Source organism: Pseudophryne corroboree, chromosome 3, assembly GCF_028390025.1.
Source record: "Pseudophryne corroboree isolate aPseCor3 chromosome 3, aPseCor3.hap2, whole genome shotgun sequence".
NCBI lineage: Eukaryota > Metazoa > Chordata > Amphibia > Anura > Myobatrachidae > Pseudophryne > Pseudophryne corroboree.
In genome coordinates this window covers 401,866,667-401,886,542 of record NC_086446.1, presented here as the reverse complement: position 1 = coordinate 401,886,542, position 19,876 = coordinate 401,866,667, and the positions used below count along the sequence as shown (strand labels likewise).

General features: G+C 42.3%; 1 protein-coding gene across 2 annotated transcripts in view; it reads left to right on the top strand.

The window, feature by feature from the left end:
* Positions 1 to 19,876, top strand: part of MMP24 (matrix metallopeptidase 24) — a 336,545-nt gene that overhangs the window by 75,945 nt on the left and 240,724 nt on the right. Inside the window, exon 2 of one of the 2 annotated variants that reach the window (XM_063960118.1) lies at positions 5,272 to 5,412. The exons of the other annotated variant lie outside the window; for it this stretch is intronic. Within the exon in view, the coding sequence (XP_063816188.1) occupies positions 5,395 to 5,412 (18 nt within the window). The 5' untranslated portion in view covers positions 5,272 to 5,394. The remainder of the gene's footprint in view (positions 1 to 5,271; positions 5,413 to 19,876) is intronic. 2 annotated transcript variants of the gene reach the window in all.

Sequence of the window (19,876 nt, the reverse complement as noted above, 5' to 3'; positions counted from 1 at the left end):
ACGCAGTGCAGACAATATCACACGTGAAAAAACACGCACTCGTGTGCGACTCTATAGTGTTATTTCATTATATATATGTTGGTCACAAAGGACCATAGTGTTATACCTAAAAAACATGGCCTTATATGGGCTACTAAATTAATAATATAAATATTTAAATATGTGCATATAGATCACACCTGCTAACCCCGCAGTGGTATTGACACATAACAATAACTACCCACCCTTCAAACATTTAAAAACATAACAAGTGCAGGGGTCCATCACCCCCTCTTACCCTATATGACCACAGGTACGTATTCATTACACCCCACAGTACAATTATTATGACAGCACATATAAACTCCACACAGAAGCAGAAAATTTCATATAATCTCTGAGCATTTTTCTCCCTATAATCCAACAGCCTTAAAGACTCTAATGCCATCTTGTCCCTCCCTTTCCAGGATGTTCTTTACCTATAGAAAATTATTAAGGCCTAATGATTCATTTAACCCTTTAGGTCGGATGGTATCCAACCTAAAAATCCATCTGGATTCTAGTTGGAGCAATTTGAGGGCTCTATTTCCTCCCCTAATTGACTCCGGTACATGGTCAATTACTCGGTACCTAAGAGTGGCCATGTTATGTTTGGATTCAGCAAAATGGCGAGCAACAGGTTGATCGCTTACTCCGGTATTGATGGCCGCCCTGATTGCCTGTCTGTGCTGTGCCATCCTGACCTTAAATTGACATTCCGTTTTGCCAACGTAATAGAGTCCACAAGGACATATAATTACATACACCACAAATTTTGAATGACATGACAGCGGCCAATTGATCGTAAACTTCTTGGCCGAGTGTGGATGTCCAATGACATCACTTGTGGACATATAGCTGCAAGTTGTGCAACCAATGCACTTATAGCAGCCGTTGGCTCTTGTCAAAAAATGTTGCGGGGCTTTCTTTTTAAATTTGCTGAGATCGGTTTTAACCACAAGATCCTTGATGTTTTTGCCCCTCCTATAGCTGGGCATGATTCTGGTGTTTCTAAAGCATTTTAAATCGGGATCTGAGGCTACCATTGGCCATAGTGTCTTAGCCTTTTTACTAGTGTGCCGGCTATTGGTGTTGTATGTATTGACCCACGGGAGTCTATCTTTCTTATCTGTGGGATTCACATTAGTAAGTAACATAACTCTGTCTTGTGCTGCCGCCTTAGCACGTGCTGCTTTTACTAGAGGTAAAGGATATCCCCTCTGTAAAAATTTTTGTTCCATGAGATTCAATTGATTCTCAACATCCTCGGCTCGGCTGGTGATTCTGCACACCCTTTAAAACTGTGAATAAGGTAACCCACAGATGGACGGGGTGGGATGAAAACTATTAAAGCTCAAGATGGTGTTCCTGTCAGTAGGTTTAGTAAAGAGATTAGTAATAATCTCCCCGTTGGATATGGTAATTGAGATGTCTAAAAACTCAATATGTGTGTGGCTGCATTTTAGGGTTAATTTGATGGGACTGAGGGACCTGTTCTGTTCCATGATAATGTCCTGGAGTGACTGTTCACTTCCAGTCCAGAACATAAGTAAATCATCTATGTACCGGTAATATAGGAAAATATCCCTGGAGATTACCGGATTTTCATAGAATAAACTTTTTTCAACATCCCACATATAGGTGTTGGCGAACGCTGGCGCCACAGCCGATCCCATTGCGCACCCTGTTGTCTGTCTGAAGAACAGGGTGCGCAATGGGATCGGCTGTGGCGCCAGCGTTCGCCAACACCTATATGTGGGATGTTGAAAAAAGTTTATTCTATGAAAATCCGGTAATCTCCAGGGATATTTTCCTATATTACCGGTACATAGATGATTTACTTATGTTCTGGACTGGAAGTGAACAGTCACTCCAGGACATTATCATGGAACAGAACAGGTCCCTCAGTCCCATCAAATTAACCCTAAAATGCAGCCACACACATATTGAGTTTTTAGACATCTCAATTACCATATCCAACGGGGAGATTATTACTAATCTCTTTACTAAACCTACTGACAGGAACACCATCTTGAGCTTTAATAGTTTTCATCCCACCCCGTCCATCTGTGGGTTACCTTATTCACAGTTTTTAAGGGTGTGCAGAATCACCAGCCGAGCCGAGGATGTTGAGAATCAATTGAATCTCATGGAACAAAAATTTTTACAGAGGGGATATCCTTTACCTCTAGTAAAAGCAGCACGTGCTAAGGCGGCAGCACAAGACAGAGTTATGTTACTTACTAATGTGAATCCCACAGATAAGAAAGATAGACTCCCGTGGGTCAATACATACAACACCAATAGCCGGCACACTAGTAAAAAGGCTAAGACACTATGGCCAATGGTAGCCTCAGATCCCGATTTAAAATGCTTTAGAAACACCAGAATCATGCCCAGCTATAGGAGGGGCAAAAACATCAAGGATCTTGTGGTTAAAACCGATCTCAGCAAATTTAAAAAGAAAGCCCCGCAACATTTTTTGACAAGAGCCAACGGCTGCTATAAGTGCATTGGTTGCACAACTTGCAGCTATATGTCCACAAGTGATGTCATTGGACATCCACACTCGGCCAAGAAGTTTACGATCAATTGGCCGCTGTCATGTCATTCAAAATTTGTGGTGTATGTAATTATATGTCCTTGTGGACTCTATTACGTTGGCAAAACGGAATGTCAATTTAAGGTCAGGATGGCACAGCACAGACAGGCAATCAGGGCGGCCATCAATACCGGAGTAAGCGATCAACCTGTTGCTCGCCATTTTGCTGAATCCAAACATAACATGGCCACTCTTAGGTACCGAGTAATTGACCATGTACCGGAGTCAATTAGGGGAGGAAATAGAGCCCTCAAATTGCTCCAACTAGAATCCAGATGGATTTTTAGGTTGGATACCATCCGACCTAAAGGGTTAAATGAATCATTAGGCCTTAATAATTTTCTATAGGTAAAGAACATCCTGGAAAGGGAGGGACAAGATGGCATTAGAGTCTTTAAGGCTGTTGGATTATAGGGAGAAAAATGCTCAGAGATTATATGAAATTTTCTGCTTCTGTGTGGAGTTTATATGTGCTGTCATAATAATTGTACTGTGGGGTGTAATGAATACGTACCTGTGGTCATATAGGGTAAGAGGGGGTGATGGACCCCTGCACTTGTTATGTTTTTAAATGTTTGAAGGGTGGGTAGTTATTGTTATGTGTCAATACCACTGCGGGGTTAGCAGGTGTGATCTATATGCACATATTTAAATATTTATATTATTAATTTAGTAGCCCATATAAGGCCATGTTTTTTAGGTATAACACTATGGTCCTTTGTGACCAACATATATATAATGAAATAACACTATAGAGTCGCACACGAGTGCGTGTTTTTTCACGTGTGATATTGTCTGCACTGCGTGCACACAGAGTTTGATGTTTTTTATATCAGTAGATTCTAGTTTTTATAGTAACATTAGTGACACGATATGGTGTCATTTTATACTAGCACGACCGATCGCACTTTCTGACTAAAATTTAAAACGTATGAGCGCACAAATATTCAAAAGTGGTTAATTAGGCTGCTGGTTTGGTAAATAAAATATATTTTTATTAAAAGAACAGCAAACTAAATAAACATTCATAGATATAAAAACATCATGCTGGAAATCGCAGAATAATTAGTATCATACTTATAATCACTGCATGAAATTCAATAGATACCCCCGCATTAGCCAATTGGACTTATAATTAATTTAAAGCATGCATGCTTAATTGGTTAGCTGGTTAGTTAGTTGGACCAGTAATCAGTCCCAGTATACAGTCCTGGTTGTTAGTAACTGTTAATCCCTCCAGGGATTTTATTATATTGATGTTAATAATTAGTTTGGTTAGATAGACAGAAATGTCCCTGGGTATATATGTCAACACAGTCCTTTTAAGATAGTGAAACTTTCTTCTGGTGATATTTCTGTGCCAGTTTATTCCATATAATGTAATATTGAGAGATTTACATAACCACTTAGTAACCCATCGTGGCACTCATAGGGGCACTGCTTACCCTCCACTCTGCGGCGGTATTGGTGTCCACGATTGGGTTGAGGCACTGTATAGCTGGAAAGTTTCCTATCTGGCTGAGGCGGTGACACGCTGCCTGCGTGTAGCTGGGAGCGCTTGGCCGCGTGTCGCGGCTTCCGGGTTGTGCAAAGCTTCCGGCTTACGATGCGCTCCAGCTGCGTTCCACTTGACGTCGTTAGGGTCACCTGACGCGTTTCTCCGCCTTTTGTGGGTGGCGGTTTCTTCAGAGGTTTTTGTAAAAACCTCTGAAGAAACCGCCACCCACAAAAGGCGGAGAAACGCGTCAGGTGACCCTAACGACGTCAAGTGGAACGCAGCTGGAGCGCATCGTAAGCCGGAAGCTTTGCACAACCCGGAAGCCGCGACACGCGGCCAAGCGCTCCCAGCTACACGCAGGCAGCGTGTCACCGCCTCAGCCAGATAGGAAACTTTCCAGCTATACAGTGCCTCAACCCAATCGTGGACACCAATACCGCCGCAGAGTGGAGGGTAAGCAGTGCCCCTATGAGTGCCACGATGGGTTACTAAGTGGTTATGTAAATCTCTCAATATTACATTATATGGAATAAACTGGCACAGAAATATCACCAGAAGAAAGTTTCACTATCTTAAAAGGACTGTGTTGACATATATACCCAGGGACATTTCTGTCTATCTAACCAAACTAATTATTAACATCAATATAATAAAATCCCTGGAGGGATTAACAGTTACTAACAACCAGGACTGTATACTGGGACTGATTACTGGTCCAACTAACTAACCAGCTAACCAATTAAGCATGCATGCTTTAAATTAATTATAAGTCCAATTGGCTAATGCGGGGGTATCTATTGAATTTCATGCAGTGATTATAAGTATGATACTAATTATTCTGCGATTTCCAGCATGATGTTTTTATATCTATGAATGTTTATTTAGTTTGCTGTTCTTTTAATAAAAATATATTTTATTTACCAAACCAGCAGCCTAATTAACCACTTTTGAATATTTGTGCGCTCATACGTTTTAAATTTGTGTATAGGGACAGTTCCCTTTGTTCAGGAGGACTTCCAGATCCTCCTTGTGTGAGCTGCAATTACTATTTAAATTTGATAGTACAAACTTAGCGCCTAATATATATTATTTATACTTTCTGACTAAAACAGTGGTATTGCTGTTTTTAAATATAATGTCATTGTGTTCACAGGGTTGCCGTGGTTACGCGGCCCGGGACCCGGACGTCACCATATGACGCCACTTCCGGCGGAAGTGGTCACTCTCAGTGGGCGGACGAACGGGCCCGGAATGGCGCGGCCGGCGGGAGCCAGACATGGGGAGGACGCCAGGGGTGAGTCTCTATAAATTGTTGTTTATTGCACTGTGTGTTTATCCTGACGAAGGGGTGACAGGCCCCGAAACGTTGATGCTGTGATGCAGTCTTCTCACTAAAAATCACTTGTTCCAGTCTCTGAGTGCCGCCTCATTATTTGGATATATATATATATATATATATATAATATATAATATATACATAGATATATATATATATATATATATATATACATACATACATAAATACATACATACAGTGCATCCGGAAAGTATTCACAGCGCTTCACTTTTTCCACATTTTGTTATGTTACAACCTTGGTGGTCATTCCGAGTTGTTCGCTCGCTAGCTACTTTTAGCAGCAATGCAAACGCAAAGCCGCCGCCCTCTGGGAGTGTATCTCAGCATAGCAGAATTGCTAACGAAAGATTAGCAATTCTGCTATTAAGTATTTCCTTTCAGTTTCTGAGTAGCTCCAGACCTACTCCTAGATTGCGATCACCTCAGTCCGTTTAGTTCCTGGTTTGACGTCACAAACACGCCCAGCATCCGGCCAGCCACTCCTCCGTTTCTCCAGCCACTCCTGCGTTTTCTGCTGGCACGCCTGCGTTTTCTAGCACACTCCCGGAAATCGCTCAGTTACCACCCAGAAACACCCACTTCCTGTCAATCATTTTCCGATCAACAGAACGACTGAAAAGCTTTGTTCGCCCATGAGTAAAATAGCATAGTTTTGTGTGAAATTGCTTAGCGCGTGCTAAGCGCATGCGCAGAACTGCCAGACTTTAGCCTATTAGCAATTCTGCTAAAAATAGCATCGAGCGAACAACTTGGAATGACCACCCTTATTCCAAAATGGGATAAATGACATTTTTCTCTCAATTCTACACACAATGGCCCTCATTCCGAGTTGTTCGCTCGCTAGCTGCTTTTAGCAGCATTGCACACGCTAGGCCGCCGCCCTCTGGGAGTGTATCTTAGCATAGCAGAATTGCGAACGAAAGATTAGCAGAATTGCGAATAGAAATTTCTTAGCAGTTTCTGAGTAGCTCGAGACTTACTCAGCCATTGCGATAAGTTCAGTCAGTTTTGTTCCTGGTTTGACATCACAAACACACCCAGCGTTCGCCCAGACACTCCCCCGTTTCTTCAGACACTCCCACGTTTTTCCCAGAAACGCCAGCGTTTTTTCGCACACGCCCAGAAAACGGCCAGTTTCCGCCCAGAAACACCCACTTCCTGTCAATCACAGTATGATCACCAGAACGATTAAAAATCCTCGTTATGCCGTGAGTAAAATACCAAACTTTTGTGTAACATAACTAAGTGCATGCGCTCTGCGAACCTTGCGCATGCGCAGTAAGCGACTAATCGCAATATAGCAAAAATCGGCAACGAGCGAACAACTCGGAATGACCACCCATGGGCCTAATTCTGAGTTGATCGCAGCAGCAAATTTGTTAGCAGTTGGGTAAAACCATGTGCACTGCAAGGGGGACAGATATAACAAGTGCAGAGAGAGTTAGATTTGGGTGGGGTGTGTTCAAACTGAAATCTAAATTGCAGTGTAAAAATAAAGCAGGCAGTATTTACCCTGCACAGAAACAATATAACCCACCCAAATCTAACTCTCTCTGCAAATGTTATATCTGCCCCCCCTGCAGTGCACATGGTTTTGCCCAATTGCTAACAAACTTGCTGCTGCGATCAACTCAGAATTACCCCTAATACCCCATAATGACGTGAAATTTTTTTTTTGTGATTTTTGCAAATGTATACAAAAAACAAACAAAGAATTCACATGTACATAAGTATTCACAGCCTTTGATCAATACTTTGTTGATGCACCTTTGGCAGCAATTACAGCCTCAAGTCTTTTTGAATATAATGCCACAAGCTTGGAACACCTACTGTATCTTTGGGCAGTTACGCCCATTCCTCTTTGCAGCACCTTTCAAGCTCCATGAGGTTGGATGGGAAGCATCGGTAAACAGCCATTTTTTCAGATCTCTCCAGAAATGTTCAATCGGATTCAAGTCTGGGCTCTGGCTGGGCCACTCAAAGACATTCGCAGAGTTGTCGTGACGCCACTCCTTTGATATCTTGGTTGTGTGCTTAGGGTCGTTGTCCTGCTGAAAGATGAACAGGTTTTCATCCAGGTTGTCTCTGTACATTGCTGCATTCATCTTTCCCTGTATCCTGACTAGTCTCCAAGTTCCCCACAGCATGATGCTGCCACCACCATGCTTCACTGTAGGAATGGTATTGGCCTGGTGATGAGCGGTGCCTGGTTTCCTCCAAACATGATGCCTGGGATTCACGCCAATGAGTTCAGTCTTTGTCTCATCAGACCAGAGAATTTTGTTTCTCATGGTCTGAGAGTTCTTCAGGTGCATTTTGGCAAACTCCAGGTGGGCTGCCATGTGCTTTTTACTAAGGAGTGGCTTCCGTCTGATCACTCTACAATACAGGCCTGATTGGTGGATTGCTGCAGAGATGGTTTTCCTTCTGGGTGGTTCTCCTCTCTCCACAGAGGAATGCTGTAGCTCTGACAGAGTGACCATCGTGTTCTTGGTCACCTCCTTGACTAGGGCCTTTCTCCCCCGATCGCTTAGTTTAGATGGCCGGTCAGCTTTGTGAAGAGTCCTATTGGTTCCGAACGTCTTCCATTTACGGATGATGGAGGCCACTGTGCTCATTGGGACCTTCAAAGCAGCAGATATTTTTCTGTACCATTCCCCAGATTTGTGCCTCGAGACAATCCTGTATCGTAGGTCTACAGACAATTCCTTTGACTTCATGCTTGGTTTGTGCTCAGACATGCACTGTCATGTGTGGGACCTTATATAGACAGGTGTGTGCCTTTCCAAATCATGTCCAATCAACTGAATTTACTACAGGTGGACTCCAATTAAGCTGTAGGAACATCTCAAGGATGATCAGTGGAAACAGGATGCACCTGAGCTCAATTTTGAGCTTCACGTCAAAGGCTGTGAATACTTATGTACATGTGATTTCTTATATTTTTAGTTTTAACAAATTTGCAAAAATCTCCCAAAAAACTTTTTCACGTTGTCATTATGGAGCATTGTGAGTAGAATTTTGAGTCGAAAAATTAATATATTCCATTGTGGAATAAGGCTGTAACATAACAAAATGGCGAAAAAGTGAAGCACTGTGAATACTTTCCGAATGCACTGTATATAATATAAATATATATATATATATATATATATATATATATATATATATATATAATTTTTTTTTAGGGCAGGGTGCTGATCACTGAGGAGGGAACATTTTCATTTTGAAGGGCACATTTTTGGTGTGACGTTCTGCGCACAAAGCATAGCGCATATGTCTATAGTTGTTATACATATATTTTCCCCTTAGTGTATCATATACCGAATCCGATACATACATATAGGAGACCCATGTAATACCCAACATCTGTACTGAGAAAAATACTGTATATGTCCAGTCTTCATGAAAGAACGGCTGTGGCATATAAATAATAAGTAGATAATGAAGGTTTCTTCCAGTACTGAAGTAGTTCTAATCCTTATGAAAAGTTAAGCAGAGGGTTAAAAATATATAGGTACAAAATAAGTTTGTTCTTCTACTAGGGCAGTGGTTTCCAAACTTTTTTGAATCACGGCATCCTAGAACATCAGAATTTTTTTTCACGGCACCCCTAGGCCAAAAATTTCTTTCTTATTGAGAAATTTAGAAAGAAATATTACATTAAGTAGATCGCGGTTATATGTCATCCTTAGGGTCAGTTGTGTGGTGAGGGAGTGAGGGACAAGATTTGCTTCTGTTTGGCCACATATTTTATGACTGGCAGCCACCAGCACTTGTTTTGCATATTATATTGACCATGCATAATTTGAATTGGTCCTGGACCACCAACCCAGGGCACCCCTGCAAGTGTCCCGAGGCACCCCAGGGAGACACGGCACACAGTTTGGGAACCTCTGTACTAGGGAAATAGTGTAAGCAGTACATGCTCTCTGCTTACCCTGTTCTTTCCCTCTTTATCAGAATGCTGTGTTATACAGGAGCCACAGCAGTGATGTAATTTCCTCCTCTGCTATCCCATTCGCAGAGGACAGAAATTGTGTTCCAATTTCAGAGATGCGCAAGGAGTAGATCACTGCATTGTAACATGCACTCTGACTGTTGCATTCTGTATACAAGGGGGTGATTTCTGAACCTGCAGGGTGCACTGAAAAAGGGCAGGGTGCTACTTCACATTTGAAAAATGGGCAGGGTGCAGCACCCTGCTGAAACAGCCTAGAAGGAACACTATATATATATATATATATATATATATATACAGGGGCGGATTGGGAACAAAAAGCGGCCCTGGAAAAATTAGTACTAGTGGCCCCACATGGGCAGCACCAGAGGTGTAAGGTCTAGCCATGGGCCATGGCAGCAGCTCCCTCCCCCCAAGACTTTCCAGATAGTGGGCATGTCCAGCATCAAGGGGGAAGTTAAAAAGGAAATAAAATTAAATATTATGAGCACATTATATGATACACCTTTAGAATTTAGGAAACTATATAATTCTTTAGAAAGATATATTTTCTTGCTTATTACACCAACTACGTATCCCAATCACTATTCATTCATTCTTATATGTCAGCCAAGCAGGCAGACAGAGCATACACTAGATCATCTTCAATCATAGGCTAAGTGGCAAAGAAATTTTCATATAAGCAAATTATTTTGCATCTTATTCATTATGTCTATAAATAGGACCACATGTCCTCAAACAAAACAGGCCCCGCGGGTGCGTCGGCCCACCGGGAATCTTCCCTGTGAGCCCTATGGCCAATCCGCCTCTGTATATATATATATATATACACACAGAAGTAATAGATAGAGCCAAGCGAATTGGCCAGCACTCACAGGACTATAGTAGTGTAATAATTCAGAACCGGAGTCCTGTATACAGATTAACGTTTCATTTTTTTTTCTAAAGCTAGCAAGTTATTGTTACATTCATATAATATGTATAAGATATTGCACTCCTTTTGTGACCATATAAAATGACTACACAGTAAGTTGTGTGTTTTGACATACAACACAGATCAGAATTTACTTACAGTACATTGTAATTCAATAGTGGTTTATGACAGGTTAAATTATGACATCCCAGCTCATCAATGTAAATGTTTAATGTTAGTGATATAGCATGTACAGTCCCCCTTGATTCCTGGGTAGATCCCTTTGCAGGGATGTGCAGTGAGGTAAATGGCTCAGGAGGCACTGGCTAGTATCAGAGCCAGATTCACACACACATATATGAACCCGAGGGTTCATGTGGGCATTATACACAGGTGCAGCAGTGTACATTGCTGGAAATTTGGTGAGTTTTGATCAGAGATGTGCGGTCAGGTGTGGCTATACTCTAGAGCAGTGATGGGGAACCTTTGGCACTCCAACTGTTGTTGAACTACACATACCAGCATGCCCTGCTACAGTTTTGTTATTTGGCCAAGCTAAATCTGTAGCAAGGCATGCTGGGATGTGTAGTTCAACAACGGCTGGAGTGTCAAAGGTTCCCCATTACTGCTCTAGAGTTTTGACTATAAAAATGATCACTGATCCTTTGTCCTCTTGTTAGCAGTATGTGCAACACAGATGAGGAAGTGACACAAATAGCCATCACAATCCATTTCAGCATTCATTATAAATACAGTATGTGTGCGTTGGGATCAGTAAGCCCTAATTTAAATTATGTCAATATGTTCGCTATGCATCTAACCGCAGGTTAAACGTGGCAGCTTATGAATACATAAAGCCACCGTGTGTACCAACCAAGAGACAAACTCACTCAGGTGCAGTAATTTAAGGACTTTATTCAACAACTGAATGGCTTTTATTGTGTTAATTGGTAGAAGTTACAATTACTTTTTCATATAATTTGCCAGTGTTTAATATGCTATTTGTAAGAGCTGAAAAGTAACCTGACTCAGGAAGTAGCTTTATATCTCTCAGTTGTATCTTTTAGTAATTACACATTAAACAAAGCTGTAAATAGGGTTTTATCACTTAGACAATCAGCCTAATACCGCTTTCACATTGCTATACCGGATCGCACCCGGGACTTGTGCACGGGTCCTTCCAGGGTGCGACCCAGTTCAGACTGGCGGCACCAACCAAGAAAATTGCCGGGTTGGTGACATCAGCGGTGACGTGTGCGGAGGAGGCGCCTGGAGACCCTATACTGTGAACGGGTCCCGGGTCTCATTGACCCGGTAACCCGTTAACACTGCACCTGACCCGGTAATAACCTGGGATAACACTGCTTTATTCCCAGGTTGAAATACCGGGTCAGGTGATCTGGGAATTCGGGACTAACTCCTTTCACACCGCACATCGACCCACTTCGACCCGGTAATATACTGGATAAATTGTGCGGTGTGAAAGGGGTAGAAGAAAACCATAGTGCTTTTAGTATAATGGTTGCGGTATATATATACAGTGGTGGCCAAAATTGCGGACACTTTTTGAAATTTGAATGTTCTTCAACTTCGAATGCTTATAAAAACTGTTACACTTCATGCAGTGCAATGATTCATATACCAAATGAAAGGAAATGTAATGCTGAATTTAACAATAAACATAGGTCAAATATTTGCATTACAAGGGAAGTTATGCAGTGAAAACAACACTTAAGGTGAAAATCCCTGTGTACTTATGATGTCACTGTCCTATCGGTATTTCGTTGGGTAGCCTTTATTTTTCAAGATAGCAGCACAGCGATGTGGCATTGAGCTAATCAATATTTGGAGCTCTTCCATCTTTATTATGTGGTGCCATGAAACAATTATAGCCTCATTGAATTCTCTTTTATTGAATGGACGCCGCAGATGTACCATTTTTTTCAAACGGAACCACAAATTTTCTATGGGGTTCTGGTCTGGCCTGTTTCCTGGCCATACCAGTACCTGTATGTCATTCTCCGTGAACCACTGTTTGCATATCCGTGCAGTGTGGCAGGGAGCTGGACCCTACAGGAAAAAAAATGGGGCATTATCTGGAAAAAGATCCCTGATAGAAGGTAGAAGTTTTCATTGTAGGATGATGTCAATGTACTTTCTGCTGTTCAGTGTGCCATCTATGACATGAAGGCGGTCTACAGCATCTGCTGTCATACATGCCCAGATCATAACACTTGTAGGATTCTTTGCTGTCGCTTGAATGCAATCTGGATGTACCTCTTCCCTGATGCGACGTCTCACATTTTCTTCCATCACTACCAAATATCGATATCAATGTTTCGTCACTCCATATCACTTGTTTCCACTGGCCTTCTGTCCATGCAATGTGTTCTTTTGCCCACTGTATTCGTTTCTGCCGCTGCTTTTTATTCAGGAATGGCTTTTTTCGGGGAATTCTACTTTTTAGGCCAACCTACGTTAGTCTTCTCCGTACCGTTCTTGCACTGACAAAAACACCAGTTGCACTCGGTTCACTGCTAATGGCTGCAGATGACATCCATCTGTCCCTGACTGGCCCACAGGGGTACAGGGGAAACCACCGGTGGGCCCTACTGCCTGGGGGCCCACCTCCTGCTCTAAGGATCAGGTTCCAGACTGTGTACTTAAATTATACATTATACATATGTTACCTAAGAATGCCAAATTGATTTCTCACAATTATTTAAAATGCCCGCTCTAAATATATATTGCAGACGCCAGGCCCATCTTATTACCATATACGATAAAAGTGCGCTGTACATCGCAAAACACTGTATCCCATAAGAGGAAACAATACACCCACACATTATCTGAGTTCCAAAGCTCATTGATGTATATATTTGTTATTAAAAAGGATATGGATTCAATATATATTACAAAGTACAGTATACCTGTAGTTACATGGTTACACTCACACAGTAAGCAGTTAAAACATAAAGTTACATACAGTTACATGCCATTACATACAGTTTCAGTTACAGGCCAGCGATACAATTACCATTCCCTCCAATGCATCTAATGTCTCCCTCTCTCTGTAAATAAATACAGGAACTGAACTGGCAGCAAGTCCATCATCCTCTGAGACCAAAAAGCCACTGAGCTCCTTTGTGATCAATGTGTTGTCTAGTTTCTGGGGTAGGGATTCACGATGAGTCACCAGTTCCTTTTTATATGGTAATCAGATTTAGCCTTGAAGACATCCAAAGGGCTGGCCTGAGTTTCCTGTCCACTGTCCTAATAAGAGTGATTTTTAGCTTTCATACATGTAATCATAATTATCTGCTGCAATGTCCCACAACTTCACAACAAGCATCAAGTGAATCTACACATCAATCTGGTTGCTTCAATTGTAAACATGACATGTCTATCTGGTTTCGTTCAAATAATACACATACATGACACCACTCCATACAATTCTAAATCATCATGATGTCTGGCGCTTGATATTATTATAATTATGTATTGTATGAAATAAGTGTCGAATCCATCTCTGTGGCATGTCCGTGTAAATGCGTGTGTTACCATATATTGCTGTGCTCGCTGCGCGTATTTGCAAGTATAGCGACTTATATGTGTGTAGTTTGTATGTTCTCTTTATGTAATATTTGTTTTGACTTCGACATACCTTATACTGGACTATGGTATATTTCTACAATGCATTGCTGTTATTAATCTGTTATTAATCTGGTATATTATCATGCATGCAGCAGATTAATTTACTGTATATATTTATGAAGGGGCCCAGAAGTTGCACTCTCTAATGGTTAGTCAAACCAATGAGGTGGCAGGAAACACCCCCTCTGCAGACTGGCCACACCCCTAAACATGGGACACTACCACTGCATTCCCCCGGTGGGCCCTACATGCCACAGTCCGACACTGTCAACAGCTGTTGTGCACTTTTTCCGGCCTTTTCCTTCTTTGTTGTGTATAGATTGTGTTTCCTGATAGCGTAAACAAAACTTTTGTACTCCTGATGTTGTCACATTCCCACCAACTTCTCTCGCAGTTGATGCATACGAAAGACCATTTTCATGTAACACCACAATCCTGGATCTCTTCCTGGGTGACCAGTCACCACTTTGCCTGGACGACATTGTTGTATTTATTTTTTACACCGTCAATAGCACTAAACAATACACACAAACATCCAACCGTAATTGCACTTCAGTAACCAACTTTATTCTGCAAAATGAAACAGCCAAACTGACCTTTCCCACCTTTGAACATGACCTTGCACCTGCTCATAAACGACAGCTGATTGGTCCTCAGAATGACGATTCCGATTGGCTGGTAGTAGCTGTTACTACAATACTCTTCTTAAACCTCACGCATCTGTGCTTCTTTGTCTAACTGAAAGTAGCGTAACTTCCCTTGTAATGCAAATATTTGACCTCTGTTTATTGTGCTGAGCATTACATTTCCTTTCATTTGATATATGAATCATCGCACTGCGTGAAGTGAAACAGTTTTATAAGCATTCAAAGTTGAAAAACCTTCAAATTTCAAAAAGAGTCCGCAATTTTGGCCTCCACTGTGTGTGTATATATATATATATATATATATATATATATAAAACAGAAACAGTAACACATTTATAAACTAATTTGTGTATTGCTGTTGCAAACATAGAGAGCTTTCATGTTAATAAACATTGCTGCACCAATGAACTCTGTAGAAATCAGTTACATTACTGAGATACAGACCCTATGTTTTCTAATGAATTTGTAGGATGGATGTTGGTTCAACCCAAATAATGGGGCAGATGTATTAACCTGGAGAAGGCATAAGGAAGTGATAAACCAGTGATATGTGCAAGGTGATAAACGAACCAGCCAATCAGCTCCAATATGTAAATTAACAGTTAGGAGCTCACTGGCTGGTGCATTTATCACCTTGTACTTATCACTGGTTTATCACTTCCTTATGCCTTCTCTGGGTTAATACATCTGCCCCAGTGTCTGTTTTCTTTGTGTGTATTCATGCCAGTTCTCCTGGAAAAGCTTTCTCATTAGTTATTGTGTAAGGAGAGAATTGGTACATGGGAATCAGTATGATTTACCAGCAGGCGGGATGCCGGTTGTCAATATACTGATAGCTGCATCCCGCCAGCCAGAATGCCGGAAGCGGGGTGAGCACAGAGTGCCCTTGCGGGCTCGCTGTGCTCGCCATGCTGCAGGCTCGGTGGCTAGCTGCGCTTGCCACAAGATCTATTCCCACTCTATGGGTATTGTGAATCCCTGTTGCACTGGGATTCTGGCTGGTGGCATTGCCGGCTGTTAGGATTCCGGTGTCGGTATCCTGACCGCCGGGATCCCGACAGCCAGCAAATTAAACGCATCCCAGTACATGTACTGCCATCTCTCCTCAACTCAGGATTGCAAAAACATCAACATCAACAAAACAAGAAAAAATGCTTTATTATTATTATTATTATAATAATATTAACATATATATAACAAACGAATAGCAAGCACTCCACCTCTTTCTAATAACAGCCATGGTGCTCATTACAGTTCAGTAACATATCCTCATTAATTTTTTATAACAACTATATATATTTTCTGGGGTTGTTTGTTGAAACGTTAACTGGAAGCAATGCAGATTATACATACGCAGAGGCTCCCTGCACTGGCCTGACCGGCCATAAAAGCACTGTTATAGCTGTCATCAAGTGTTTTGAGGGGAGCTGAGCTACCCAAGAGTATTTTATATTGATGATTTGGCCTGAAATATAACAATAGTCTTTCATAAACTTATTACATGATTGGCAGAAGCTACAATGCTTGCCCAATGTTTTAATTTTGCGCATGCATCTGAGATGGTTACCACAGGGAGACACATATTGGAATAGCATGGAGATCCACTAGAGCACAGGTTCTCAAACTCGGTCCTCAGGACCCCACACAGTGCATGTTTTCCAGGTCTCCTCACAGAATCATAAGTGACATAATTAGCTCCACCTGTGGACCTTTTAAAATGTGTCAGTGAGTAATTAATACACCTGTGCACTTGCTGGGTTACCTGCAAAACATGCACTGTGTGGGGTCCTGAGGACCGAGTTTGAGAACCACTGCACTAGAGGGGTGGCTAACTGCATCAGAAGGGTGTGTTGGTGTCAGGGACTGCATCAAAAGACACAGTTCCACTGGCACCGGCAGCCATTTTTCTACGGACATTCTGAGCAGCAATAGGGTGGTACTAAAGTACGATGGTGCGGCCGATTGATGGTGTGCCTATGTGTGCACATTGGTAAATTTGTGCCATGGCACATGGGTGTCTCAATAAGAATGCCCATCAGCTGCGGCATTACCATAAAAATGCAGTAGCCTCACAGCTACAACTGCAAATGCATCCATTCTGTGTTATCAGTTTAATGACCATTAATTGGCAGCAAGGGCGTAGCTACCATAGGTGCAGGGAGTGCAGCTGCTATGGGGCCCAGAGCTGAGTGGGGCCCACATTCCGTGTCACAGTTACGTGTTATATATATTTTTCACCAGTGGGTGCTACATTTAGCCATCACAAACTTTGGGACCTGCAATATATTTAGCTATGTCCCTGGACTTGGATGTAGTCAGGATCCCGGCGGTCAGACTACCCATGCCAGGATCCCGACCGCCAGAATGCCAGCAGCGCTGCCACAGCTATTCCCACTCCTGGGAATAGAACCTGTGACGAGTGCAGTGAGCCACCTAACCCACAGCATGCAAGGGGCTTTGTTGCGCTCGCCCCCCTACCGTCATTCTGGTGGTCGGGATCCTGGCGTCTGTATTCTGGCCACCGGGATCCCAGCCTGCCGGGATTCCCGTACCCATCCCTGTGGACCTGCTCATTGTAATGTGGTATAAAATGAACTGGAGGGTTATAATGTTACAGAGCCCAAATTGATCAAGCCTTGGAGAGTGATAAATTGCACGGTGATAAAGTACAAACCAATCAGCTCATAACTGTTATTTTTCAAACACAGTGGCAGATGTATTAACCTGGAGAAGGCATAAAGAAATTATATGTGCAAGGTGATAAAGGCAATAGCCAATCAGCTCCAATATGTAAATTAACAGTTAGGATCTGATTGGCTGGTGCCTTTATCATCTTGCACATATCACTGGTCTATCACTTCCTTATGCCTTCTCCAGGTTAATACATCTGCCCCACAGTCTGTAACATGACAATTGGAAGCTGTTAGGTTGGTACTTTATCACCGTGCAATTTATCACTCTCCAAGGCTTGATAAATCTGGGCAATAACATGAACTGGGAACTCTGGGGCAGATGTATTAACCTGAAGATGGCATAAGGAAGTGATAAACAAGTGATGAATGCATGGTGATACACGCACCAGCCAATCGGCTCCAATATGTAAATTAACAGTTAGGAGCTGATTGACTGGTGCGTGTATCACCTTGCATTTATCACTGGTTTATCACTTCACTATGCCTTATCCAGGTTAATACATCTGCCCCACTGTATGTCATAATGTGAATTGGGGATACTGTGTTGCATAATGTGTGTTGGCAGTCGTACAATCTGCATTAATGTGAGCTAGGCTGGTTTATAAAATAAACTAGGGCACTATTATGGTGCATAGCATTAACTAAGGCAAAACTATGGTGCACAACATGAACTAGGGCACTATAAAGGGGCATTAAATTAACAACTGCGCAGAGAGGTGTTTCTCTCTAGAAGCATTTGGACAGGGGCCATTTAAAATTATACTATGGGGCCCACAAAGTTCTGTCTACGTCCCTGATTGGCAGCAATGCAAGCCTTTGGCCAAAAGTTGCAGCATTTCTGTTTACAGAGTCTGCTGACACCATACTTTATGTCCTAGAGCTGTAAACTTGTAATTTAGAAGAAATACTTTTAAATGGGTTGTTCTGTTCATCAGGGATTCAAAACATCTGTCACTTATTACTGCACAAATTGCACATTACTTCTCTTTGTATCTGTGATCTGTGACATAGTTGAAATAAATGGAAAGCATAATATGTAATATTTATATAGTGATTATGCTGCTAGTCTCTTCTGGTGTGTGTGTGTGTGTGTGTGTGTGTGTATGAATGATTCAATTGGCAATAACTTAGGGAGGTATCCAATTAGGTGCGCTAGTTTTTTGACTGAAAAAACGGGCTGTTAGCATGATTTTTGAACAATAGTCATTTTAGGACTATACAATTTTAGGACCTAATTCAGACCTGATCACTCCTCTGTGAATTTGCAAAGGTTTGCAATCAGATAGTCGCCGCCCAGACAGAGTGAAAACCCGCCCCGTACAAGTCTGCGTACGCCTTGGGAACGCCGGTCAGCTGCAAATCCATTCGCAACTCACTCACCATCTAATGATTTTTCCAGTCTGTGCGTAGCCCAGGACCTACTCCGACAGTGCAATACAATCAGGCTGTTCGGGGCCAGAGCTGACGTCACACACCCTCCCTGAAAATGCTTGGGCATACCTGCTTTTTTCCTGACAGTCACAGGAAACGTCCAGTTACCACCCCCAAAAGCTGGCTTCTGTCAATCATCTTTCGTATGCCTAGCAATCAAAACAGTTGCTAGATTTTTTCGCAGTTTGGCCTTGCGCGTGCGCACTATGATCCGTATGCATGCGCAGTTGATCTGTAATCGGCCACTTTGTAAACTCGCACAACAGCGATCAGGTCTAAATTATACCCTTAGCCTGTTTTTATCTGGCAGAAAAATTTCCAGTTTTTAGGCAATAGCACATGGGACCCGGGATAAGTTTCCGGACACGTATTATTGGGGCAAAACGTGTTTCCTAGGGCTGTTTATCTAGGATCTTACTTTGCTTGCCGCATAATCCCTGAGGACTCTGACAGTGGGACTTCGGCTGCGGCTACAGTATTCTCAGCAGTCTGCACAGGAGTGGTGGGGGAAGCTTAGCTACTTGCTGGCAGCCTGGGATCAGCAGCACAGGTGGACACTGATAGGTCATTGAGGACATTGAGGTCCCATGGATACCGAGCTCGGGCAGCGGTGCCAGTGAAGCAGAGAGCAGGAGCAGCACAGCAGGGACAGGAGGTCACTCTTATTAGCCTGCTAAGTGCCGGCATCAGCGCTAGTAGGACAGTCCCCGGGCGAATCCGTTAGCAGCTGTAAATTACCGCTGCCAATTGGATAGATAACCACTCAGCAAGCTACGTGTCTACATTTGAAAAAGCATTTCAGGGAGATTGTGAAAGCAACACAGTAGAGAAAGACCACCTTTCTGTCAAAGTGACAGGTACCACGCCCCCTTTCTCCTGGGGTACGCCCCCTTTAATATTAAATTATAGTGTTTGATATCGCTTTTATATAAAATGTAATATAACATTTATAGAGTTCGATATTAAACTGTATTAAAAGATAATGGCTTTGAAAAGAGTGTCACGTAACACCAGTCGCAGAATACAACATAAAGCTGTATCACAAAACAGTTTGTGATGAAAAAATTCACTATTTTGACTTTACCAGCCTATACCCTTTTGT